General features: G+C 35.9%; 1 protein-coding gene, 1 long non-coding RNA gene and 1 pseudogene across 6 annotated transcripts in view; 2 read left to right on the top strand and 1 right to left on the bottom strand.

Moving 5' to 3' along the window:
- Window positions 1-2,406: 2,406 nt before the first annotated feature.
- LOC120621744 (uncharacterized) lies at window positions 2,407-27,633 on the bottom strand. Its single transcript, XR_005658286.1, has 4 exons — window positions 27,501-27,633; window positions 26,594-26,695; window positions 5,133-5,174; window positions 2,407-2,813 (listed from the first exon to the last, which is right to left on the bottom strand). It is a non-coding gene; the product is annotated as an uncharacterized LOC120621744 (long non-coding RNA).
- Window positions 15,982-16,100, top strand: LOC120622595 (uncharacterized; annotated as a pseudogene).
- Window positions 27,612-27,998, top strand: part of THUMPD2 (THUMP domain 2 tRNA and snRNA guanosine methyltransferase) — a 34,408-nt gene continuing 34,021 nt past the window's right edge. For 3 of the 5 annotated variants that reach the window (XM_039887336.1, XM_039887337.1, XM_039887338.1), the window contains exon 1: window positions 27,613-27,769. In XM_039887336.1, the coding sequence (XP_039743270.1) occupies window positions 27,644-27,769 (126 nt within the window). In that variant the 5' untranslated portion in view covers window positions 27,613-27,643. Of the gene's footprint in view, window positions 27,770-27,998 lie in introns of all 5 variants that reach the window. The other 2 variants (XM_039887340.1, XM_039887339.1) reach the window with 2 other exon arrangements.

Below are 27,998 nucleotides of genomic sequence, written 5' to 3' on the forward strand. Positions count from 1 at the left end.
TTATTTGTTTGTTCTATAAGAGAGACGTAGATGTATTGGCCAGGCAAGTGATAAAGATCACTATCTTGGGTGCTAGTAGTAAAAACTGGCCAGACTGTGGATATATTTTAAAGTTATTGCCAATAGTATTCACATTTGGATTGGATATGGGAGTTGAGAGAGAGAAGACACTAGTGTTTCTGGCCATGGAAAGAGAAGGCTGGAGATAGCATTTCCTAAGGCTGGGAAAATAGCTGGTGGAACAGGTTAGGATGTACAGGAATCAACAATTGACTTCCGGCCACTTTAAGATATATAGCTGACATCTAATAGTTGCATATGCTGCAAATGGTAGAATCATTTAAAAGCATTTATTTTAACTCGCTGTCTCATGCTTTGAGGTTAGACCAATACATTTTTTTAAAGGATTCAGTAATTTTAACTGGCCAGCTTTAAAATATTTTGAATTTCTTTTTTACTACAAAAAAAAAAAAATGAATGCCATATGTGAATACAATTTTTAGCCAAATTTGCATTTTAATATGGTGGCCTATTATACAATGCTACCATTTGTGTCAAATGAGTCAATTATAGTTTAATAAGACTTAGATACAGTAAAATGATTTATAATGTAAAACAGAATTAGCACATTTGGTGATTATCAAAACTGCAAGCTGAATAAAATGAGAAACTCCATCTGTTACTATCTACCTTTCACCTCTACATGAAGAAAATATAAAAAGGAAGAGTTATAGGAGCTTCTCCAAGTGGTTGCATAGAATAAAAGTTCTCATTTGGCAGGGACTGTGTGTTATTTATTTCTGTATCACCCACAGTGGCTTGTGTGTAGTAGGCATCCAATTAATTTGTGGCATTTAATCGAAGTCTATTGGACAGTAAAGAAAAATGTCACGATCATTATTCGATACGTTTGCCCAAGCATTTATTATGAAATGTTAAAAAAAAAAACAAAAAACAGCTTAACTTCTGGCAGCTTCAATTATCTACAACACAGTAACTGAGAAAATAAGTGAAAAAAGAATAACTACCATAAAAATGCTTGTACTTTACTATTTAAGAGAAGAGCTTAGAATTATAGGCAAATTAAAATTCATTGGTTTAATAACTTAAGTGAGTAAATTCACATATACACACTGAAATACACTCAAAAATTAGAACTACAAATGAAGGAAAGCAGGATACCAATTACAAAGTAAATAATATATTAATTGCTAGTAGCATTTTTCTCTTAAAGCAAATTATAACTGATGTGCATGATGATTATGAAAATATTCAATTCTACAAATATGTCAAAGATAACACATAATCAGATGCTACAGGGAGTCAAAAGTGAATAAGATATAGGCTCAGTTGCCAAAACCTAAAAGTCCAAAGGCGAAGATATGTAAAGTATATCAACTATAAGCAGAGGCAGACTATGAAGTTTACAAAGTCAGGAATGCAAAAGAATGACAAATAAGAAAGATTGATTCGTGGAGGAGTCCAATGTCTTTCCAGGTAAAGGAAATATCAGGAACCTTTACAAGGTTAGCCGAAGCATAGGAATAAGTAGAGATTGATGAGAAACATAAGTAGAAAGGTGGGTTGGAGCCATATTATGGAAGGCACACATGCTAAGATCAAGATTTTTTTAATTGGTAAGGGTGGATATTTGAAAATCCTAGAAGAATTCTGAGCAGGGAAACAATAAAATAGAAATTTTGGTCTTGAGAAGATTAACCTAACAATATGATATAGACTTTGCTATTCAAAGTGTGGTAACCACACCAGCAACATCAGCATCTATTATCAGCTTTTTAGAAATACAGACTCTCAGGACCTACAGAATCAGAATTTGCATGTTGACAAGATCCCAGGTAACTTGTAGCATATTAAAGTGTGAGAAGAACTGGTTTAGAATAGCCCCAAGGGGAAAGACTCTGGAAATGGAAAGCCAATTACGAGTTCATTACAACAATATAATCACTACTTCCATGCCTCACTTATGTACTGATATCCCTTAGGTGAAAATGAGATGCATCTTAATTCAGGCAGTCACTGTTCTGGGAGCATGATATTTACTGGACTTTTAACCCTTCCCTCACAAAGCCCTAGACTGAATCTCTAGTTCCACTCAGTGCCATCATTTCCTTTTTCTCTGTATGCTCACATCCCAGCTTTCCCTGAACCAAATTTGTGAAGGTTCTCTGCCCTATAATTTATGACGTAACCAAATTCTCTATCTACAGGTAGTGAAATGGATCTAGGGGACTCTGAAAGTAGTTAAAGTCATCACCTGAATCACTACAATCAACCTGAATCCCAGACATCTCAAGAAGTTGCCATCCTGAACAAGCCTGATGTCTGATCTTGGAAGCTAAACAGGGTCAGGCCTGGTTAATACTTGGATGGGAGACCACCTAGGAAGATCAGGCACTGTAGGCATAAATAATAGTAAAAAGAAAAAAAAAGCAAAGTCAATCTATCTTCTTAGGGATTTTATTCTGATGCATTTTGCACTATTTTTCTCATTAAATAGAACATTTTTACAGAAGAAAGTACTTCCACACCAAGTAAGTACTCACTGTGCCTATCTCCCACCACAAATGTAACACCTTTCCCACTCACTATTCCTTACCTTTGCACATGCTATTCCCTCGGCCAGGTAAACCCTCCCACCAATCCCACTGTTCCCACCTAACAAATCTTTATTCAGCCTTCATTATCTTTCAGGTGAGCTCCAAACCATGCCCCACACACAGTTAGCTGAGCCTTCCTTCTTCCGTGTTCCAGACCCGGTCAAGGAGGACCAAGCTTTCCCTCCAGAAGATGGTCTGCAAAAGAGTTAAGCTGTGTACTTTCGAATGTACTCTATAACATTAAATATAACTAGAGGTGCACATGAGTGGAAAGAGAAAAAAAGAGGAAGAACAAAAGAAAATCCTAACGTTGAGTGGTGAACACACAATGCAATATATATATGACGTACTGTTGAATTGCACACTTGAAACTTATTTGATTTTATTAATCGATGTAACCCCAGATAATTCTTAATTTTAAAAAATTAGCTTTCAATATATTAGCAATTTTTTCAATATTAATATCTGACCATTTTCTCATTTGAAAATGAGGCTATTTGATGAGCTATTCTTTAGTACTCTATGATTATGATTTAGTACTCTATGGTCCATAACATTAATCATAATGGCTGGAATTTACTAAATTTCTAATATCTTCTAGCTCATTTCTTTTATATCTTATTAAAAAAAAAATGCTCCATTTTCAAGAGGTGTTCGCTATCTGCACTTTTAAAATAATTTCATATTCTATTGCATTTCAGGCAGCTGCTTAAATTGCAACATAAATTTCACCAGAGAATGCAAAGTTATTAGCTGAAATAGTTTCATTTCAAACCAACATCTTATTGGATTGGAATATTAGGCACAGAGCTTTAAAAAAAAATGTATGCTTCAAAATGAACTCATTGCTAGAGGTATTAAATAAATAGATTTTCCAGTGTGAATTCCCAATTATTTTAACTCCAAGTTGTTATGTTAAAAATAAACTGTCTTTCTAGAACGAATTTCTGAAATATTTATGTTCAGCAAAAATTATGCTTCTAGTATAGCTGAGATGACCTGTATAATTGTCATGGCTGAAAGGCTGAAAAGAAAAAGGATTTTTACATCATCTGAAATTATCTTTCCTCAAATTACGTGCTAATTGAAAGGGAAAAATTGTATTTATGCATCTTAACTAAGACATCAAAGCTAATATATCCAATATTGAGACAAAGGACATATGTGCCTCATTATGGAATGCACCACTTCAGTGGTTTCCTGCCAAAAATATGTCACCTCTATCTACATCTGAGGAAATTTCAGACAAATTTAAATTGAGGTACATTCTACAAAACAATTATCTATATTCCTTTAAAATGTCATCCAAAAAATGAGACATTCAGGACATTTTCTAGATTAACCAAGACTAAAGAGATATCACAGGTTGGATCCTGGACCTGGAAGAGTAAGAGGAAGGGTTAGGGACATAACTGTAACAGATATCATTGAGACAATTAATTAAACTTGAAAAAGAATAGGAAAAAAACGAATTTATATATGCCATGAATAACGTGACAGCTGCATTCTGAAAAATGGTGTTCACTACTAGACTGACCACAACCCGCAGCAGGGGCTTCAGGGAGCAGTTCAGAAGGGGCATCTCGAAAGTGCATCCTCTCAAATGCACTAAATACAAAGAGCTTTCTGGCTAGGAAAATGCAATTTCGAGCCCATGCCAAATAAAAGTATGATCTAAGTAAAATACATGCACTCACACACAGAAAGCTTGGAGAAGAGAGAACAAAATAAACATACTGTGCAAAATTAATTTTATCTTTCTCTAGACCTCTATTCCCCCGTTGGTAGAAAAAATTATTTACAATTTAAACTAAAGCCGAATTAAAGTCCAACTCAATCTCTTGACTAACACTCAAAGATTCTCCAGATTTCTAACCTCTCTCCATCTTCCTTTCCAAGGTGGCACCTGAGTGCAGGTGAGGCTTTTATGTGTTCATGCAGTTAGAGGGAGCCCATGATTCACTAGCAGCCCTCACAGTAAAGCTGGTCCAGCCTGACCCCTGGTTGTGGGGGCTGGTGCTTGCTGAAGTATAGCTAGCTGGCTCCATTGATCCTTCCAAGTCCTCACCACTAGAACTTATTCCACCCGAGCTGAGGCCTGTCTGAACTCTTGGTTCTCTCAGCATCTCTGTTGTGTGAAAAATGAGGGTGTTGGGGTTTTTTTGACTACTGAGTGTCAAGAACTAGGCTCTACTACAATATCTGGGGGCCGTCCAGAGGACTTAATTGGACTGGCCCATGTAGATATCAGCTGACCGTACCATTGGGCATGTTAGGATGTACAGTGAGCTATGAGCCAGGGCTAGAACTTATATGGCAGAAAATAGCTGAGAGATCAGAGATGCAAAAGTCAGTAGGTACAGAAGAACCACAGTCACTGGAGGCCTCTATTTTTGTTCATACGGTTCTGTGTGCAGACCAGGGTTGAAACATAGGCTAGGCATGGAGCCTGCCTTTCTGTTGCCTTGTCCATAATTTTTCAATACAGAATTCTGGTGCTTTCTGCTGACCTACCTTGTATGTCTTCTAAATTGATTTTGTCCTCTTCCAGTTAATCTGTTTGAGAAAAGAGGAATAAAATATGAAAAGGATAGATAGACCTATCCATCTAGTCTGAGACTTAAAACAGCATAAATGGCCACAAAAAAAACTTCTCCAATTATTCCATAAACCATGATCCAGTGCTAAAGGGTTTCAAGAGTCGATTAATGGATTTATTAGTAAGTGTTTTAAATTTGTCTGGCTATTCCACTACTTACCTGTGATTTTACAAGTTAGCGTCCTCTATCTCTCTTTCTCTCTCTCTCTCTCTGTCTCTCTCTCTCTCTCTGTCTCTCTCTTTTTTCTCTCCCAATCACATATAAACACACATACACATACACAAACTTAATAGATGATAAAGATAGAATAAATTGCTTAATAGCAGATTTTGGGAAAAGGGTCACAATGAAGGAAAAAAAGGCTGGATCACCACCTGACATCAGATATGTGTGGCTACCAGATGAATGAAAGACTTAATGTGAAAGGAAAAAACATATAGTTAATGGAGAGTGGGGAGAGGGGAGTAGAATGTCTTTGTGATCAAGTGGCAACACAGACCATGAGAGAAGAATACTATTCAACCATTATGGCATAGACAGATCTAACAGACAATGACAGAAAGGAAGGCAGTAACTGCAATTTTTAACACCAATAAAAGATTAATCACTAGAATATGAAAAAAACTACTGCAAATCAATTGAAAAAAAACCAGTAACTTTCAATAGAAAATGGGAAAGGACATGGACAGGCAATTTAGAGAAGAAAAAATGACAAATATAACAAAATTAATTAGTATTCAGGGAAATGCAAATGAAAATAATAGTGAAATGCACTAAATTAATTGGAAAAAGAAGAATGCTAGACCATGCTGAACATTGGCAGAGGTATGGCTACACGTTCTGACGGTGGAAGTAGAAAGCAGCAGCCATTCTAGAAATCAACCTTGCAGTATTCACTTAAATTAGTGTATGCATAGTATAAGGCCCAGCAACTTTGCCCCTGGTTCTATGTACTAAAGAAATTCTATAAAAGGACACATAAAAGGCTGTTCATTGAGCATTAGCTGATGGTGGGAGATGTTAAGGGCAACCTGGGAGAATGGATGGGCAAAAGGTGGTGGATGCATGCCATGGAGTCCCATGACGAAACTAGGACCAAAGGACTCTGACATTCAGAAATACACATTGATTTTGAAAGTAAGGTACTGATGCAAAACTTAAAACACTGAGTGAGATACAGAATGCAAAACTATTTTTATAAATTAAAAATACATGTATGCAAACCAACGAAACACAACTTGCTAGAACATAGATAAACAGCTACACTTTAGAATGGTTCCTGTAGGGTGAAGAGGGGAATGTAGTTGGGAATGGGGATAAAAGAGAATGAATGAGTGCTTAAATGAGCAAATATATGAGGAAGTGGCCATGCAAAGATGATGTGACTTGAACCGAGCGATGAGATTAACTTAACCCTATGCACTCAGATCTAAACTAATATAATAATCAAGGAAGTCCTCAACCTGTCACTGTGAGCTTTCAGTTATTCTCTAAACTTTGCATCACATTTTCCATCCTCAGTTACTTTGCCTTCATCCAGCTACTTCTTCTCCACATTTCACTCTCTCCCCATCCTTCTCCAGCATTCTTTCTAACCCTGATTTCATCTCCCTCTTCTTTCTTTTCTTCCTGTTCTTCATTATTTTATCTTCTTCCTTAATCTCCCTCTTTCCTTTCATTTCCAAAGTTGCCTTGTTTTCTCTCAGAATGGCTTTTATCATGTATATAATGCAGATTTTATAATAGTAATAATAATAATAATAATAATAATAATAGCAGCTAGCATTTATTGACTGCTTACTACATGCCAAGCACCATTCAAAGCTCTTTACATACATTGCTCTTTACGCCAACTCAGGTTACTTTAACTTAGGTTTAGTGGGCCAGGAGGAAAGTAAAGCATAGAAAGGTTAAATAGCTTGCCCAAGGTCACACAGCTAGAAAGGAACAAAAAATTAATTCAAACTCCAGGTTATCTGGTGCCAGAGTCCACACTGCTAAACACTATGCTACACTGTCTGCTATAATCTTCAGAAACACTTTCAGAAGCATATCTTATAGAACTATGTGAGAATCCTACTAAGTGTTTATTGTAGCATTGTTTAAAATAGAAAAAAAAACGGATCTTAATCTAAAATATTGGGTATGGTGTGATTTATTTTGTATAATTTCCTTTTTAAAAAGAAGTGAGTGTGTGTACATGCACATGCATACAAAACTGTGAGTATGTATATCTGAAAAAATATTTTTGGAGAAATTATACTTAGAAATATATTCATAGTAGTTAAAGCTGGGAAAAGGGTCTAAGGCAGAAAGAAAGAAAATTTTACTTTCATTTCATTTAGCTTTCGATTACTTAAATCTTCCAACTACACATGTATTACTTTGTTAACAGAATTGTGGCCATTTTTGCTCTGTTCTTTATATTTTTGTACCAAAAAAAAAAAAGCTTATTATATTGAATGTCAACTCTCATTGAAAAATTTAAAAAATTTTAAAAGCCTAATAAACATTATTTGAATAAATATATATACTATTACTTTAAATCCATCGATGGCATGAATCACTGATGTTTCCATAATTGATATTTTCACTTTACATTTGACATTGTTAATGAAGCACATGTTGGTATAGAATACAACTTCACGGAAAAAAATAAGTAGCTTCCCTTCATAAAAAGCTTGCAGCCTTGGCTTAATGAAGTAGCAGGGTAAAGACGGCATATCTCCAATATGGCAGCATGTGGCCTTTCAAATTGATTTACATTAAAGCTGAAAAACACCCTTTCCTAATGATAATATCAAAGGGAGGATAAAAGGGGAGGGAGCTAGATTAAGAATTCTTTGCAAATTCTTTGTATTGAATATTTTACTTGCCAAAGACTCTTCAAGAAAATTAGATGTAAAGTATGAATGTTAGTTACCAAATGACCTGGATGATACTCAAGGTCCAGGTAGTTGGATGGTCAACAGGGTAACAGTCAGTGTTTCCCAAGTAGGAGTGTTACGAGCATTTATACTCAGACACAGCATCATTAAATATGAATTCAGGTATTGAAGTAGCACAGACGTCTAACTGTTTACTGACCAGAAAGAGACCCAGAGAAACGCACTGCTACCTTACTATTATTAAATATTTTTCATGGCACCAATAAAACACTGTTTTCCTCTAAGAAATTTGAAAGGTGTTCCTCTGTTGTTAACTAAGCTTTTTCCCTTCTAGTGGATTTTATAGTCTTGAACAAATTTTAAATTAATATAATGTACCCTTTTTTTGATAAAGTTTGAAAAAGACTGACTTGAAGCAAGTAAGAATTGTTTTAAATAACTTCAACCATTTAGAAGTTGTACTAGAAGAAAAACTTTGTTTTCAATAGCAACAAAAAAAGATAAAAATAACATGCAATATATATTAAGGAGAAGACTACTCCTAAAAATACCAAAAAATTAACTGAAAATTTGAAAAATTAACAGTAGTAATGATGGTAATTCACCACCACCCCTTCAAGTTAATTTATAAATCCAAGGCAAGCTCTAACAACAACAACCAACCACATCTTTGGAATTTGATTAGGAAAATCTATCAAATTTTAAAAGCACATATAAATCTTACTTCTAGGAATTTATCCTATAAATCTACTAGCCCCACGATCCATGTTAAAGGTCATTCGCTGTAGCTTTGTTTGTAAAAGCAAAAGATTGCAAACAACCTAAGTGATCATCAATAGACCAGTTAAATAAATTATTGTGTATTTATCCACTGAAATACTAAGCACCTGATTAAAAACAAAATATTACAAACTATGACATGTTATCTTATCAGTTATAATTTTCATTTTAAACAGAGCTATCTTTCAGACTTATTTATAGAATTATATTATCTATCAGTCTTATACATACAATAAAAGGAAAATGTAAGTGAAATTAGTTGGTTAAGGGATTCCTAAAACTTCTTCATCTTCAGAGTCCAGCTCCTCTGAATCAGCTTTAGAGTGAGAGTTAGACACAGGAGGGTGCCTAGCTTATTTTAGGATTATATAAGGAGACTTATTCTAAGCTTTGATACTCAGATTGAATCCTACATGCTCCTAACTCTGAAGCAAATAAACTCAGTGGAAAAGGCATTCAAAATCTGGTCAGAGGATCCATATTTTGCCAGAGAATACCATCCTCTGCGCACCACTATTCTCTCCAAGGTCATCTTCAAAAATGTTGCCACATATTCGTTTTGATGCCAGAACCTTTTTTAATTTTTATTGGAAGAGGAACTGGAAGGCTTTCAGACACAGACTGGGACTCATATTTTTCTCAAAGTGGTGTTTCAATGGTCTGTTGCCTGTAACACCCAGGAGTTGCAGCTGCCTATCTTGTGCACGCACAAACAGTACTGACTGCACCATGAATGCTGCTTCTTGGTGGCGGTCGGAAGATGTCACTGAATGTAAGCATCACCTTAATTTAAGGTGCTAAAATGGGGAGGGGGATGTGTCTAGTTATTATTGAAATATATTGTTTAGTGAAAAGAGCAAAGTACAGTATGTGTAACACACGCCGCCATTTGTGTAAAACTGGGGATAAAGAATAATATATATAATTGTAGAAGCATGAAATAGCTCTAAAAGACACACACACACACACATACAACTGTTGTCTGGGGGATGAATACTAGGCAGCTGGAGATGGGATAGGAGGGAGAACTTCACTATACAGACGTTGTGTCTCTGGAATTCTAAACAATGGGAATATTTAATTCAAAAAATACAATTAAAAATTTATAGATTTGTTTTTGTTGCTATAAAAATAAATTGGAAATGAGATGTCACTTTATTCTTATTACAAAGCAACAGTTTTCAAAGCTAGATAAAATGTGTTTGCATAAGAAGTAGCTATATTCATCGCTTTATGCATACAGTTACTTCAAAAGCAAAGAGACCTCAAAGGATCCATTAGGTAAAATCTAAATGAAAGGACAAATCAGTTGATAAATCACTCTGGGTTACTAGTTGATTCCAAAAGACATTTAAAAGCTCTCAACCACAAGGAAATTGAAAAATGCCATTCCTGATCCATCTTTTCTGAACTGTGTGTACAAATACAAAAGGGATGGCAGTCATTAACTCAGTAAACTACTGAGTGACTTTTATTATGGGACTACAAAGACAAAAGTCCTGACTTCAAGGAACTCAGATTCTAGTAAGGGTAAAAGATATCATAGACTTATGATAGAACTCAACACAGTATAATGGAAGCACAGGAGGGTGTCTAGCTTATTTAAGGATTATATAAGGAAACTTAACTCCAAGAGTTAACACTCAGACTGAATTTTAAAGTTCCCTAAATCTGAAGCTAACAACTCCATGGAAAATATGTTCAAAATCTGGTCAGAGGACCAATTTACCTCTACTCTTGGGCCTACGCCATCCGATAATGGATAAATTTAATAGTTTTATCAATTATCTCTCATACCCTCAACTTCTTTCATACTAGCTCTTTCTTCTCACATAGAAATATGCTCATCCCTTCCATCTTTCCATAAACTTTTGCTCCCATGACCCTGCCTAACTATTGCCCTACTTCTTTCCTTTATAAACTTTTTATAAAACATGCTACATTTACTATCTCTGCTCCCTCACCTCCCATTCAATCTTCTTGCCACCTGACAAATAATTACTTTTGCCCAGGTAGCCAATAATCTCTTGCTTGTCAAATTCAATTAATATCTTACCATATCTTACTTGACCTCTTTTTCTCATTCCTTGGCTTCTCAAATCTTTCAATTTGCGATCTAGCCTCACGTTATCTGAATGTCCAGTAATCTCAAGCTTTGAAACAAGATTAAGGCATTCTCAGAATGGTAGCATTCCCCAGCACCTAGCAGAACCAAACAAAAGACCTCTCTAAGAGAAGACACCACTATCCTAGGCATCAAAACATTTCCCAAATATTTTTTAAATACAATGTCCAGCAAAGACTTAAAGATAACCATGCACAAAAGGAAACAAATACCCTAAGCAAAAAAACAATATAAAAAATAAGTAACAGAAATGACCCCAAAATATGATGTTATTAAAATTATCAGACACAGATGACTAAAAAGGGCAAAACGACAACTGTGTTTCTCATGTTTAAAGAAAAAATCTAAGATTAAAATTTTAGTCAGGAAACTGGAAACTATAAAAAATAGCAAAGATAAGTAAAACTCTAGAACTGAACATTATAATGCCTAAAATTAAAAATGCAACTGATGATTGGACAGTATATTAGACACAAATAGAAAAAAATTGTCAACTGAAAGACAAATCTAAAGAAACTATCCAGAATATAGCACAGAAAATTCAGAAAACAAAAAACGATACTTACAGAATATGTTCAGAAGGTATTCAATGCTGTAAATTTTGCAAAGTAGAGAAGCAGAACAAAATGCATTCTTCCTTGGGACAACTGTGTTCCACCCCAAAAAAAGAGAGGAGAAGTGTCTGGGCCCTACATGCTCACTTTCTATTCCCCAGTTACCAGGCAAAAAATTCCTTTTTCCCCTGAAAGTGAGGGGACAGAGAGGGGTACAGAATATTACAATGACTGATAAAGCTAGGCCACTGATAATTTAGGCCACCCTGAATTATTTATTATTTTAGTCTAGGGCACTGTGACAAATTTGTTTGTGGGGTACAGGAAGGAGAGATTAGGGAGAGAGAAAGTGAGTGTACACATAAGGCGAATCTTAATAAAGCTATAAAACCTATACCCAGGTTAGAAAGTAATAAAGAAGATACCTCAGATATTTCCAGGAGTTATTAGGACAAAAATAAAGAGTAGTAGGAGCAGATACAAACTATTGGGAGAGATAGGGGAGAAGAATTGGTTAATACAAAATCCAGGTGAAATATAATTCCTTCTAGTATATCAGTCTTGGCCTACATTCCCTTGAAAAATATCAGTTGCACAAAAGCACTTTTTAAAAGGGTGCATTTTTCAGATAAAGTTTGAAAGCAGTTTCAATCAGAGGCTCAAATAGAGTTAGAAAAGATATCATCTCAATCCTTCCATCTTTAAAAATACCCCTAAGCAAGCCCTCTCAGAAAAATAAAAATACATCCTATAAAGACCTCCAGAGATTTTACATGTCACCGCAGTAACTAATTTCAGCACTTAGCATGAGCTCTTTTTATCAACAAAATTTACTATCATTTAGAACCTTAACTTGAATTTCTTTAAAAAAAAAAAGAAAGAAAAAGAAAAAAAGACTGAACTAAATTCATTTGACCTACAGCTTATGTCTAAATTTTTTTCTCTCCTGTAAGATAAATATTATATTAGTTACATAAGACTGGTGTTAAGATACCTTGTTGAACTCTCAAGCAAACCTCCCACAAAAAATAGGACGTTATATGAGAATGAAAAGCACCGAAAAAGGATTGCTCTTCATCATCATGCTTGACAGCTCTGATGTAGGTGCAAGATTTATGATGCTGAAGTGAATTCTCTGACTTTGTAGAAATCAATGAAAGTAAAATTTAATTTAAACTTTTTATTAAAATAACATAAATTTTAAGATGAGACTTTCCTGTCATAGTAAATCACCAAGACTGGTGAGGATTACTAGAAGTAGAACTACAGAATCATAACTCAAGCGCCTGAATTATACCCTTGAAAGAAGAGTATGGCCCTTTTGGGCCCATCGGGAAAAGAAAAGTTGAGTCAAGTCTATACAGTACAGATACACCATTCTATTCACATCAACAGTTGCCAGAAATAGTGATTGGTATGGCCAGGTCAATTATACAGTAATATTCAGTGACTATTAAAATTACTGAAATGTGGGAAGGAGCCATGGTATACGCTGTCCTTTGAAACACAGTGATACAGCTTGAGAACTGGTAATATTATTAAAAAGTATACTAGTGGCATGACATTGAACTAGCCCAGGCCGCTAGCTCCCTCTCCTAACCCAATCTAAAGAAGCAAAACCAAACAGAAAAAAAAAAAAACAAGCACAACAAGAAAAAACAAGCAAAACAAAACAAAACCAAGAAGAAATCACATGCATTTAAAAAGCTAACATAAAATTCATAAGAGACCCCTGAGAATCCAGAAGGTAGTTATGATGTTGAGAGAAGAGGAAATGGTAGTGTCACCAATAGGCTGAGCTTCAGACTACCTATTCTCTTTGGATACTCATTAAAAGCCAAGGTAACAGATTCCCCCAGGAGAATATAAACTCAGAAGAAAAAATGGCATTTGATGAGCATAGGTACTATAAAACAAAAGACAACACAATAACATACAACAAACAAAGCCGAATTAATGGAATAAATACATTAAGAATTTAAAGTAAGCATAAGATCAAATATTGCTGACATGATGCAGAAACAAGAATTTTAAAGAAGCACCAATTAAGAATCATGAAAGACAGTGTGGATATAATGAAAACTAGTGAGCTGGAAGATCAAGCCAAAGAATCATCCTAGAAGGATTCAGGGATCAATTAAAAGATGAAACGTAAATGGGATACTATGAATGTATGTTAAAGATATAAAAATAGAGTGTTACCATCTGCATAATAGTATAATGGGAGAGTAAACAAAATGAAGAAAATATTTGAAGAATTAATAACTGACAGTTTCTCAGAATTAAGATGAAAGACCTCAGATTAAGAAGATACATAATGTACCATGAGCCAAAGAGGAGGGAGGGAAAATGTAGAGAAACTAAATGTTAAGAGAAACTAAAGGACTTCAAAGTCTAAGAGAAAATTCCAAAAGCTTCCAGAAAGAAAGAACAATTCAACTACAAAAAATAAAATTCAGATTATTAGTTTTCTCAACAGCTACACTAGAGACAGTTAAAATATTTTTAAAGTGTTTTAAGAAAAGAATATTAAACTTAAAATTTTATGTCCAGTAAAGCTATCGTTTAAATATGAGAAAGCAATAAGAACATTCTGTGTATACAAATCCTCAGAACATTTACCACACGAAGACCTGCTGTGAAAACTCCTTAGAAAAAGTACTCTAGCAGGAAGAAAAATAATAATAATAAAGCCAGCTACAATGGAAGTTAGGGTGAGTGAATAATACAGTAAAGTTTATCTAAAAGAGCAAGAGCAAAAAAATAAATATTCATAATAACCCAGAATTAACACTGGATGATACCTAATGACAATTCTTCAAGGAAGAGGGAAGTAGAGGCTGGAGTCAGAAGTGAGACCCCATTTTACAGATGAGGAAACTGAGGCACTGAGAGGTTAAGAAACTTGGACAAGGACACACAGCCAGTATGAAGCAGTGTCAAAATTCAAACTCAGGCAGTCTGATTCAGTCCAATCCTCAAAGGGAAAATATAGATATTGATAAAATCAAGAACCGTGACAGGAAAAAAAGGCAAAAGAGTAGGCCTTAATAAGTTTTAAATAACCACCAGATAAATAAAAATTTTAAAAAGTATAACTCTAATAAGCATAAGAATATTTTATTTGTTCATTGGAAAGAAGAGGAGGAGAAATAGGAACTCAAATGAAAGTATGGTAAAAAGATACTGCATCATGAATTACATGGTCTCAACTCTAAATATGACAATAACTACAATCAATGTAAATGGTTAAACTAATCAACAAAAAATAAATAGGGTATCAAATTGGCTTAAAAACAAACAAAAATAAGATGCAAAAATGTTTTCTACAGGAACCCACTTAAACACAGAAAGGTTGGACATGAAGGAAAGGAAAAAGACAAAATAGGCAAGTATGAACCAAAAGAAAGCCAGAGAAACAATCTTAATGTCAAATGCAAGTGACTCCAAGGCCAAAAATATAAATATTATATAAAGATTTAAATATATATAAATAAAAAAAGGTACGATGATAATATCCCTACATGTATCTAACAATATCTCAAATAATAATAGTTCATCTTCATTTAGCACTTATCATATTCCAAGTACTGTTCTAAGAGCATTACATGCATTAACTCATTTAATCTTGAACAACCTTATCAGGTAAATATTATTATTATCTCCATTTTACAGTGTAAGGAACTGAGACACAGAAGATTAAAAGACTTACACAAGGACACATTTGAACTAACTCAGAGTTCCTATTCTCAATCTCTATTTTTTCTGCCACTATTCTAAATTATAAAGTAACAACTGATAGGTTTTTAAGGATATAAATCAAGAATAAATCATAAATTTCTTTGGAAATTTTAACACACCTGACAGAAACTGATAGATTGAGTAGATAACAAATAAAGTAATAGAACATGGGTCAGAAAATTATGGCTTGCAGCCTGGCTGCCTATCTTTGTAAAATAAAATTTTATAGGAACATGGCTAGACTCATTCATTTATATATTCTCTATGGTTCCTTTTGCATCACAACAGCAGAATGGAGTAGTTATGAGAGAGACTGTATGATCTGTTAAGCCTAAAATATTTACTATCTGTCCTTTAAGGAAAGTTTCCCAGTAACTGCTATAGAAGATTTAAACAACAAAATTAACCAAAAGAGCTTTTTATACCCAGAGAAGAGAGCCTATGCATCTCCTAATTAGTACATCAAATTCATTACTGTAAGCTCTAATTCCACCCTTTTTGCATAATAACACAGCTGTCCAAAATATAACCCTAATCACAATATTAGAGAATAAAACAAACATAAGGACAGATAGGACCAGGCAAATAAAATCAATGCCTTAAGAAATGGCATTCGAATGTGACAAATGCCCAGATCTTTAGTGCTAATTTCAATGAATATAGAGGTGGAGATTAGTCTACAGCCATGGCACCCTGAACAAGCCCCATCCCATCTGATCTTGGAAGCCAAGCAGGGTCAAGCCTGGTTATTACTTGGATGGGAAACCACTTAGGAAGACCAGGTGCTATAGGCATAAAAAATAAAAAAATAAAAATAAAAAAAATAAGAGATTGTAAACTGACAAGGTCCTTGCAATCTGTGAGATGTTCAGCTCAAAGTTTTCTTCAAAAAAAAAAAAAGTGGAGATTAGTAAAACATCTCACTGCAACCGTGACTATTCGTCAACACATTTTTAATAAGCATTTGCTGCACAGTTACTTGAAGTATCTACTGCACATCCTTCAAGGAAGAAAGAGTGAAGTATAGTAGAAAAGAGTGGGCATTAAGGTTGAGCAGCAAGCATTCCATTCTTAGCTCAACCTCTTAGCAATGTATGTCTTTGGGGAAGTCACTTAACCACTCTGTGCCTCAATTTCCTGATCTGTAAGATGAGGTTAATAATAGTACCCAGCTGATGATCATAGTTGTTGGTAGTAATACCAACAATGTAAAGGAAAAGGCTTAGCATAGTTCCTAGCACACAGGAAGTTTTCTATTCGGATAGTATCTATTGATAAATGGGATACCATTCAATTGATAATTGGGAAACCACCATGACTCCAGAAGAGTGTTACGAGATTATTTTAAGTTTTTAAAAATCTTCTTCCTGTTTTAGCAGCTGAACCAGCCCCTATTTTGAGAGTCCAGGTGCTGCTATCCATTATTCTCTCATTCGATAAGAATACCCAAGTTTAGAAGCAAGAGCTTTGTGGGGAGGAGGGCAGGGAGAGAGCAGGATCTGCACTAAGGGGAGAATAGACTCAAAATGAAAGGAAACCCAAGTTTAGGGGGTTATCTTTTATTTAGTTCTGTAAATGACTGTCAAGAATGATGGTCAGGGCAGAGATGCTTTTATGACTGATACCATAGAAGCCAGATATTAACGCCAAGGTCCTCTCTGATCAGAATTCAATTTTAAGAATAGAGGTGCAAAGGATAGTTTCTCTTAACTCTAATCCTAACTGTGATGTTCTTATTTAAAAAGCTATATCTCATTCTGATCAAGACTAAAGAAATATAGAAACAAGGTTATCAGACTATAAGAGAAATGAAGCTTCACCAAAACTTAAAAAATCCATTCTTTTTATACAGGCATCAGAAATAAAGGCAGATTAACAGAAACTGGCAAAGGTCATGACTAAAAAATCTGGATTAAGAGCAGAAAGAATTTGGACCCAGAATTTGTCGTTAATGATGCTTGGAGGGTGGGAGAAGTTTAACTTTACATATCTCCAGGTAAACATGTTTGAATACTCGCTCAAAGAATATTCATAATCTGTGTAGCAAAGGATACCTAGAGAGAAAGATTAGAGGATGGTCATTTTAGGTGAAGTTTCTTACAAAATTATGAATCTCTTGTTTGAAACCTCTAATTGGGAACATTAACATTTATATAAATAGTACCATTTGACTCATGGGCTGATACCGTGTACCATGGGCTTTATGTGATCTGAGACCCTTTTTAAAATGTGAAAATCTCCTAAGTGATAATTGGAAAACTTCAAACCCATCTTTTTCTAAAGCTTTTTTTTTCTCTTGAGCCTGTAAATCCTCATAGAGCAGCTTGCCCTATTATCTCATCAAGCCTCGGCAATAATTATCACAATTGGTCATTTTTATTCAGACTATTATTAAGAAATATCCCCAAAATAAATTCTGAAAAATTAATACCTTGAGTTATTTCATTGTTCTTGTCAAATGTTGAACTGGTTGAATAAAACTTGTATTTAAATAAATTATACCATCAACTCCAAAGGAAAAAGAATTAGAACAAGTTCATTAACCCTCCGTCAACTGATCCATCTTTTCCTAGGATATAGAAAAAAAAGATTTTCTTTGGTTTCTAAATATTTTTATTGAATTAGACCTATCCATGCACAAAATATATAGCTGTGTTGATTTTCAAAATCACAGAAGCAATACCAAGCAACTCGGAATTTCTTACAGATTTCCTTCTGACATTTATTTACTGAAATATTTGTTGAACAGTTAAACAAAAGGAAAGGAAAGAATGATGTCACATTACCAAATCTCATTTCTGTAGGCAGTGCTAGTGCTGATGCAATCAAATGGAATAAACAGGAACGAAACTTATTAAAAACTGTTTTTAGTGATTACTATATTTTAAATTTGTTCCTCAGGTTGTATTTTATCACACTTCTGTTTACACTTAATCCAGGATGCAAGAGTGGATGATCTGCCTCTGTCAGATATTGAAGTCTGGATAAAAAAGAGATTTGTTTGGTGCTATAAAACTTCAGGCCACAGGCCAGGTCAGGAAGGACAGCAGAACACAAGGCAGTCCGAACAGAACATATTTTTTCTCCTCCCGCTTCAAAAATCAAACCGGGCTGAAACCACACCTCCATAAAACATCAACCAGCCTGGACCACATCTCCTAAAGGCCCTGACCTCCAGAAAGTTCTGTTTGTTCTGCATAATTTTTTTACTAGCATAATATTGTAATTCTCAGTTCCCCTAAAGAGAACATGAGGATTCTTATACATTGCCTCAGTTTGCCTAAACGTGAAGCTATGTCCCTTTCCATGGATAATTTTCCAAAGAAAACAATCTTCTCCGTGGTTTTCAGTGTTTGGTCTATTCCTTACCCCCCCGCAAGTGTGTGTGTATATATATATCTATATCTATTTTTTTTTAAAAGACTTTTCTTTAAAATAAATAAACAAATAAATAAATAAATAAATAAATAAATAAATAAATAAATAAATAAATAAGCCAAGGGAAAGCTAGTAAGGGATTTTCCTTACTGGGCTCCCTACAATTAAACATTATGTTTAATTGATAATAATTAAATATCAATAACAGTCAAGCCCTGGTCTATATAGATCTTGGTATTTCTTTAAATAACTAGCTTTTACTATTTTCTCAAAGGTAATTTTTAAAAACTTTTCTAAGTGCTTTATATAAAAAAGTAATAATTTATATATATCGTTTTAATAAAAGTCTCAATTGAGGTAAAAACTGAGGAAGGCTCACAGAAGGGACTAATTCCTGCATTTGTCTCTTTTCCACCTCTTTGAATTCATGCTTAGTGGGGTTTCCTTGGGAATTCACAAAACTGCTATTAAATCGACAAAAACAAGTAGGAGAGCCAAGGGTCACAAGAGGGGCACCTGGCACAGGTCAGAAAGGCATGCCCACAACAGACTGCATCCCTTCCCTAGTCCCAAACAGAGCAACACGTTACCATTACAAAGTCCTGTTACGTCAAATCTTACTAAAATAAACCAAAATCCAAAGGGACCAGGGAACTCCCACATGGCGTATTAACCTAGAGAGGCACTGACCTCTTCAAGCTTGTTCACTGCCATATTCCTAGCGCCTAGAACAGCCATAATTATGATTTTTGAAAACCATTGTTTTTAATCCTATAAATTCAAACTGCAGAAAATAATGCCAACTTTTAGGTTCCAAAGGTTATACGCCATAAGATGTCTAATGAGATATAAGGTAGACAGGAGGACATCCAATTTAACAAAATCAAGGTTTAACCTTTTCCCCCTTATCTGTGGCTAACAGGTATAGATTTCATTGGCCCTTTGCATAGCGCATATTGGCTACACAGTACATATTCAGAAAACAAACCTAGTATTGAAGGTTGCATTTCATTCTCTATAAAGATGCTTTTAAGTATTTAAAGATATATCAAGTGTCAAAAGTAAAATCAGTGAGGCCTGCCTGACTTAAAACTGCACTCTTTTTCTGTATTCCTGTTTTTTTCGCCTTCTAACACACCATGTATATTTTATGATGATGATGGTTTCTTTGCTTGCCTCCCTCATCCCCAACAAGAATATAAGTGTCACAGGGATATTTGTTTTGTTCACTGACGTTTCCTATATGCTTTGCTATAATCATGCTTGGCACAAAGTTGATGTTCAATAAGTATCATTACAAAGTTGATGTTCAATGAATTGATGTTATTTTTTTAAATTAGATATGCCATTCTGCCATGCTTATATTAATGACTGGAAATATAAAAAGAGAAACAGGTAAGAATTATAGTATACCCAATCTTGGCCTGTTTTTGATAGTCAAACAGGGGAGTATTTTATGGGACATATCATGGACTTTTATGAAAGTGGTTATACATTTAGAAAACCATTTTTAGAGTTTTAGTCAGGTTTTCTGAAAACCATTTCACCTTGGGGATCTGTCTGCATCCAGTTTGAGTTTGGAGTGCTTTTGTAAGAAGGCAATAACAGAAGAACCACGGATAGGGAGACTAAACCATAAAAACACTTATTGTTTACTTAACAAGAAAAAGTAGGTAGTCCCAGTGTTCCACAAGGATATTAAAACTCCAGGCTCTTTCCAACTTTCTGCTTCCCCATTTTTAAATTGTTGGGGTTTTATTCTTAATGTTCTTGCCACATGGTTACAAGATGACTACCACAGCATAAGGCATTACATCTGCATTCCAGACAGAAAAAAAAAGAAGTTGCCACACCAGAGTTCTCTGGCACTTGTGCCTTTTATCAAGAAAGCAAAAAGTTTTCCAGAAAACCCAATATAGTTTCATTGGCCAGAAGTCGGTCACGTGAACATTCCGAGGGACTGAAAAGCAAATGTCTGGCAAAGAAGAACAGGACTGCCTTACAATGGTTCTGTACGCTAGTGGGAAATTTTTTAAATCCCAATGCATAGGCTCCATGTTAGACCACTTATATCAGAATCATGCTGGGAGCAGGAATCTATATTACGCTGATAGGAATAAGAACCATAGAATGGACCATTCATGAGTCATCGCTAGGACTGGGTATGTTGTCACTGTGAACAAAATCTGGATTTTGTTAAAAGGGGAAGAAATAAAGGAGATGGGAGGAAAGCAAATAACAGTGCCAGCCACACGCTTCAACACACTATTACTACCATAGCTTCACTTGAAAAGACTCATTCAGTTGTTGCTCTTGCATTTATTCAACAGACATTTATTAAACACCTCCTAAGTGATAGGCCCTAGGGGCAAAAGATAAAAAAATTCCATAATCTAGAGATGAGTGAGGGAGACAAACACGTAAGAAAAAAAAAATCTATCAAAATCCAAGAGGCTGAGGAGAAAGGGAAATGGGAAGCCATTTTTCAGTTTGCAATATGAAACAGTTCTAGAGATCTATGGCACAAAACTGTGAATATAGTTAACATTACTGAACTGCACACTTAAAAATTGTTAAAATGGTAAATTTAATGTTATATATATTTTTACCATAATTAAAAAAAAAAAGTGAAAGCAAAACAAAAAACCAATGTGGGAAATCCTAACAGAGGATTAAGACTAAGAAGCTTATGGAAGAACAAAGGAGCTTTTTATTTATCAGAATCTTTAGACCTGGAAAATGGTCCAACTATCCTTTTCATTAACCATCTGTCTCTGCTCTTTAACATGACTCCTTATGACCTCATCTTGGGGCACCTACCTTGTTTAGCATATAATCAACAAATGGTAAACAGCAGTTGCCACATGCTCAGACACCCGGAAGACACCTTAATGGTAGGGGAATTATCAGGCCAAGACCTCAGACCATGGGACTTAGAAGTCTCAAAGGTTTTAACGAGTTGAGCCCATGCCTTATTTTCAGTCCTATTTATAAACAGGCCAGTATCCCACTAATAATCTCCTTCACATTTTTGAAGATATATAAGGCTTTTCTTAACCTTCCTTCATTTCAGCAAGCTAAATGATTTCAACTCCTTTTGACCTTTAATGAAAGATTTATTTTCCTTAGTTCTTTTTTATTTTTTTCCCTGAACTTCTCAACTTTCATATCCATGTCAAAAATGAAATTATTATAAAAAATGTAAGATAAAGACTATATTAAATAACAGTTAATAAACATAATTTGTCATCAATTTGCAGTTCATTTTTAGTATTTAGGCTTGTAACAACTAAATTTGGATTAAAATTCTGCCTAGCCAGTCTTTCCCATTTTTTTCCTTGCATTTGCTCCCATCAGATTTATCTTATCATTGAGATTTTTTCAAGTTTCAAATACTGTTTTGACAGTATCTGGGTAGAAAGCCAACTATAATTTCAAGAAGAGCAAAGAATTTCCAAATCAAGTTATCGCCTAACACAGTTTTCAATGAAGTAATAAATATTAATGTTTTTAATTCTATGTATACCCAGTCTGAAATAACGAATACAAAAACTAAGGTATACATTTAAAACATCTGGGTATCAAATTTATCTGGAATTTTTTGGACTTAACAATAATTTCCAATATCTGTTAGAACACTCTACATCTTCCAGCTCCCTTCACCGGATGCTCAGTATCAAAGTTGCATTTGAGGAAATTCAACTCTCCAAAACTGTAATTGCTATTCTCACCCCACAGACAAAGCACCTCAAGTTTTGTAATAGCGTTTCCCCAGCCCAACACACACTGTCTTTCACAACTTTAGAAATTCATTACTTAAAGAAATCAAGTTCACCACCACAAGAAGAATGCTGCCAACTTAAAGAGTGTGTGTACCCAGCCTAAAAAGTCTGGGAAATCTACACTACAATCCACAGCCAATGTAGACAACCAATATAACATCCAGTACAAACTACGTACCATGTCCAGATAGCAGATTTAAGCAATTCTGATTAATGTGATTAACCCACTTACTAGTAAAAAAAAACAAAAAAACAAAAAAACAAAAAAAAAAACTGGTACTATTTTTAATTAAGTTTAAAACACACACACACTAGAAGAAAATGATCATCCAGAAATGTAAAATTGAGAATGTTGGGCCCTATATCTGATTATTATCCCCATTAGCTAACCTGCCCTAGGTTGCCCCAAGATCGCAAGGTCCACACCTGTCGACAATAAGTAATACATGTTTAAATATTAGACACTTGGTTTACATAAAATCTACTGTCCCGGATGAGGGATGAATTCAGCTGAACTACTTTTATTTAAAATTGGCCTACATCCCCACCCCATGGCAGTGATGACCCAGTACCCCTTTCTGCACATTCTCTGGTAATAGACTCGCACACTTGTTTCTCCTACCAGCTCTGCTCTGAGTTCCTGCTTCTGCTGAATTTTCTTATATCAAAGATATCTACAGTCCATTAGAGGGTATACCACCCCTTTCCCAAATCACAATACCCTGATCATTTGAATTCTAAAATACCTGAGGCAAAAAAACTATGCTTTGTCTATTTGTTTTACCGAAAGTTTGGGTCACTGGAGAAGGTTTAACATGACAGCAACCGAAACAAATTGAGTTTTGAACATCCTTCCCAGGTCCTCGACTACCCTACCACAGGCCATCTCTAACGGTTGCTTTTCCCCATGGCCTCAGCTTCTCACAATGCAATTCCATACATTCCCTTTCCTTATCTGATCTTTCCCCTTCACGATATTCCCTACGTCCTGTTGATGTCTTATGCACAACAGTTTAATTATCTCTATATTTCACTAGTCGGTGACTTGAAGCCTTACTGAACTCCATCAAGAAATTTTCTTAAAGACTATTTTGTACCTATGATGAATTCTGAAACCAGCTTTTAAGATTATTTTTTGCAACCTGGCTACATTTCAATTTTGACATTTCTTAGGCAGAAGATCTGTGTCATCTAAGTTGACCAGAGTGACAGGGTACTAAAGCAACATAGAGTGGTTAAAAATACAAATATTATCCATCTGTGATCTAGAAGCTCTACTAGCACCAAATAATTTCTGGCATTATGTCCTATTCTGAAGGTATTTTATGAAAGAATCAAATGATTGGCTAATCTGGTTCTGCAGGTTGCATGCTTTTATTTTCTATCTATATTGTTTTTCTATTTAGCGAAGTAATTCAAACCAGTATAAAAACCTATAGCATTATGTGCAAACAGTATATTCTTAATTATTAAATTTCAAACTTTAAAAAAAATTGTTTGAAAACAAGCCAGATTATGTGTGTATATACAACAGAAAGCTTTTCAAGCACAAATCTATTTTTCAAAACAGCACAAAATGTCCATGGGCAGCAAAGAATTATCACCCTTCAACAAAAAGAAAAGAGATTAATACATAATAAAGTAAATTTGCCTGTTCCACAGTCCACTCTCAACTCTTCATGCCAACAATGTGAGAAAAGTTGACTAAATTAAGACAACATTATCATAAAATCTTTATATTCTATTCTGCCAAATACCATTCACAATAAAAAAACAGCACTCTATCTCTATTTGAGAAAATAAAGTCTGTCCCTTGATTGGTTTTGTTTATTTGCAGATAAAACTTGGCTTGAGTTTTAAGGCATTTTTTTTCAATTACCACAGAAAAACTGGCAAAATAAATAATCATTTACTAGAAAGCAGTAAGACTTATAGAAATATGAAGTGGGTAAATATCAAAATATGAGTATCCTAGCTAGTTTTAGACATTTGGGGGGCTTTCTTGGGACTAAGAAATAGAAAGACAGTAATAGCAAGCCTCTAAGAGAAAATAATTTATAGTAAATATAAGCACAAAATGGAGCTAGAGAAAAGGAATATTAAAACAACAGTCTGAGTGAGGTGAACACAACTGCAAGGAGACAAATGGCTTTATTTTATTTAGGCAATATAGTTCATTCGAGTAAACTGAAGAAAATTGTAGATTCAGTCATTCGTTCAGTCAGCAAATGTATCAAAGAAATAATTTCTGTACTCTTCCAACTGGGACATTATAAGGGTCTATCAGATATAAAGACAGTTTTATGGGCTCAAAATATATTTAAACAAATAAAATCACATCAAATATCCTAGTGTTTCAAAATATGCATTAAATACATGGCACACTTTTCCAAAAAAGCACTGGATGTGCTAAACTCCATTTGTATTTCAAAATAATAATTTCATGCACTGCGTAACTAAAGCAAAGTAATACATGTAAAAGAATTGTCTCTCTAAATCAAAGCATGGAGATTGCATCTTTTGAATTTTGATGCTACATTAAAACTACAGTGACATAAACACTAATGAATAAATAACGTTTTAAAGGCACTATTTACATACACAATGCAAAATTTTTTTGCTAAATTTTCTTTTTTGATTGTATGTTCCAAGAAGCACCATTCAAGTGATTACTATGTGCGTACAAGTGGTTTAATCAGTATGTGACCAATAGCTTTTTTCCAAATTGCTTTTGCAGTTGCACCTATACAAATACATCAGTTCTTTCATAATCTGCACTGACTTGGTACGTGTTTGAAAGACTCCTGTGTCTGTATCTGTCGTTTTACCACTATGTCACAATTTAACTGTATTCTAAAAAATTTATTAAATCCTACTCTTTACAAGTTACCATGCTGGATTGTGTGAGCAAGAGTTCATCAAACCTCCATGGTGCTTACAAACTATATCTCTACCTTGGGGAGGTGGGCTCAGAAAGCAGAGAATGCCCCAAATTGACAAAAGATGTCCAGGAGAGCACATTGCTGGCCAGCCCTAGGCTGGAGAAGTCATTTTTTCATCTGCCTTGGGCTGCACTGCCATAAACTGGCCACCACCCACCTCTCTGCCTTTATCTCTATCTACTTCTCAATTCAAAATTTATGCTCTAATAACACCTGGCTTCTGTTGTGGCCTTCTTGTTCTGCACCCCCCCACACACACACACACAATTAACATCTGCCGCTCTTTCTACCTGAAACATTACACTACTACTACAACCCCTCCATCATACTGCCCACTCCCCAACCCCAGTGAGTCATTTAACTCTTACACATCCTTCAATACTTGGCACAGGAGTGATTTTCTCCAGGCAGCTCTCCCTGCCACCTCTTTGTGCCACCACAGCATCCTGGGTACATCCTTGCTAAATCAATCTCACCATCCTCTAAGCCCCTTGAAGTACAGACCCTTACTCACTGTTCTTTGTATCCTTAAGACTTTGTGTGGTGTCTGGCAGAGAGTAGGTGTCCAGTATTTGTTGAACTAAATCAGATACGTTACGTATACGTATGGATATTTACTATCTTGGGTACAGAATGTAGCAAGTAAGGAGGTTTCATGGGTTTCCCCAGACAGACTTGAGAATCAGGAACCCCAACGTATAAAAAACTTGGAATGAGCTATGGCAACTGCCAAGAGAAAAATAAGTCTAGAGGGGAAAAAAACGAAAAGAAACAAAGTCTGAGGACTAAACCTTTGAAAAGTTCATGTTACATGACCTCATAAAAATGTTCATGATTCTGTCTCATTTGACCCTGAGCTGGGGATTGGGGGGAAGACACATGGGAAGCACTTGCCAGAGAGATAGTCATACATTTAATAGTTTTTATAAATCTATTCACATTATTACAGAGCTAATTTAATGCTTTTTGTTTGTGTGTTTGGAGGCAGCAGTTATACCTAGAGACTGATTTTGTCTTTACCAGCAACTTACTTAGCTCAGGTTCATTCTGGGAATTATAATAATCTCACAAACCAATAGCATACAATCTCTTAATAAGCCAATAAAGAAATAACATACTCCAAATGACAAATTAATCACACCATTGAGATGAAGGAATAACGTTCAAATTTAATATGAGGTGTACCTTTTTATATTACGAGGCACTCAGGAGAGACAGCAACCAACCGAGAACTGATTTCCAGCTGCCAGTGCAGAAAAGGATATCCCCTGTTGCCAGGACACGTTGCTAGAGAACGAACACACCAAGAATCCAAAGTTACCAGGCTAGGAGGGGTGGCCTCACCAAGACGGAGAAAATGCCCCAAGGGTCTCAGGAGAGTTTTTAGGTTAGCAAAGAGTCACCTTGCTCAAACGGAAACTCAACTAGGCCTCACAAAGTCTCAGTACAGTTGACCTTGAACAACAGGGGTTTGAACTGTGCGGGCCCACTTATACATGTATTTTTTTTTTTTCAATAAATGTAGTCGGCCCACTGCATCTGCTGGTTTCGCATCTGTGGATTCAGCTAACTTCGGATGGAAACAGTACTTTCGCATTCCCAACCGCAGTTTCCCAACCTCGGATAGAAAATACTGTTTGAATCCTTGGACACAAAGGGCCGACTGTCGTTAAGTTTTGCGGGAGTCGAAAGTTATATACAGATTTCCTACTGCTCAGGCGTCAGCGCTCCTAACTCCAATGTTGTTCAAGGGTCAATTGTATTGAAATGTCCCCTTGATGAAGACAGAACGGGGCTCCCTATATGAGGATAGCAGTGTGTAGGGATAAAGGAGAGAAGAGGAAGTTGGGAGAAATGGAGAAGGTTCATTATACTATATGTTAAAAGTCTAGGTTCCTGCCTCAGCTGTGCCACTGACTCACTGTCCCTTGACTTCTCTGGCATCAATTTCCTCAAGTTGAAAAATAAGGCAGATGGATTAGATGATCCATTATATCCTTTCCACCTGTGATTCTAAATCATTCCAGATGCCTAACCTAAGAAGTTCCAAGCAGTTAACCACGGAGACCCACCGGGGTCACTCCCAGCTGACCTGACCCTCCTGGCTCTCCCAGCTCAGCTTGCCTTTGGCTCCACCCAGCCTTCTCACTCCTGCGCGCCGCCTCCGAGGTCGCGAGGACGCGCCGCGGACGTCCGCGCACACGTGACTCCGCGGCCACGTGACCCCGAGCCGCCATGGCGGCGGGGCCGCGGGATCCCGGTTGCCGGCCTGCAGCGGGCGCCCGGTTCTTCTGCACGGTGGGCCGAGGCTTAGAGCCCTTCCTGATGCAGGAGGTGCGGGCGCGGCTGGAGGCCACACAGGTGAGTGGGCTTCTCTGCGCACGCCGGAGGGAAGGAGGAAGGCCTGCCCTGCACCCTTCCCCGCCAGGGTCCGTCGTAGACCCAGGAAAGCAACGCGACCCCCATGCTCTCAGACGCCGGCCGACCGTGGCGACTACGGCCCCCGCCCTCGGAGTTCTACCCGCAGGTTCTGTAATTCTGGAAGGAACCGCCAGTCGTTTTTCCCTACACATCTATTACCGCACACCAG

The sequence above is a fragment of the Pteropus medius genome, unplaced genomic scaffold (genome assembly GCF_902729225.1).
Source record: "Pteropus medius unplaced genomic scaffold, Ma_sr-lr_union100, whole genome shotgun sequence".
Lineage (NCBI taxonomy): Eukaryota > Metazoa > Chordata > Mammalia > Chiroptera > Pteropodidae > Pteropus > Pteropus medius.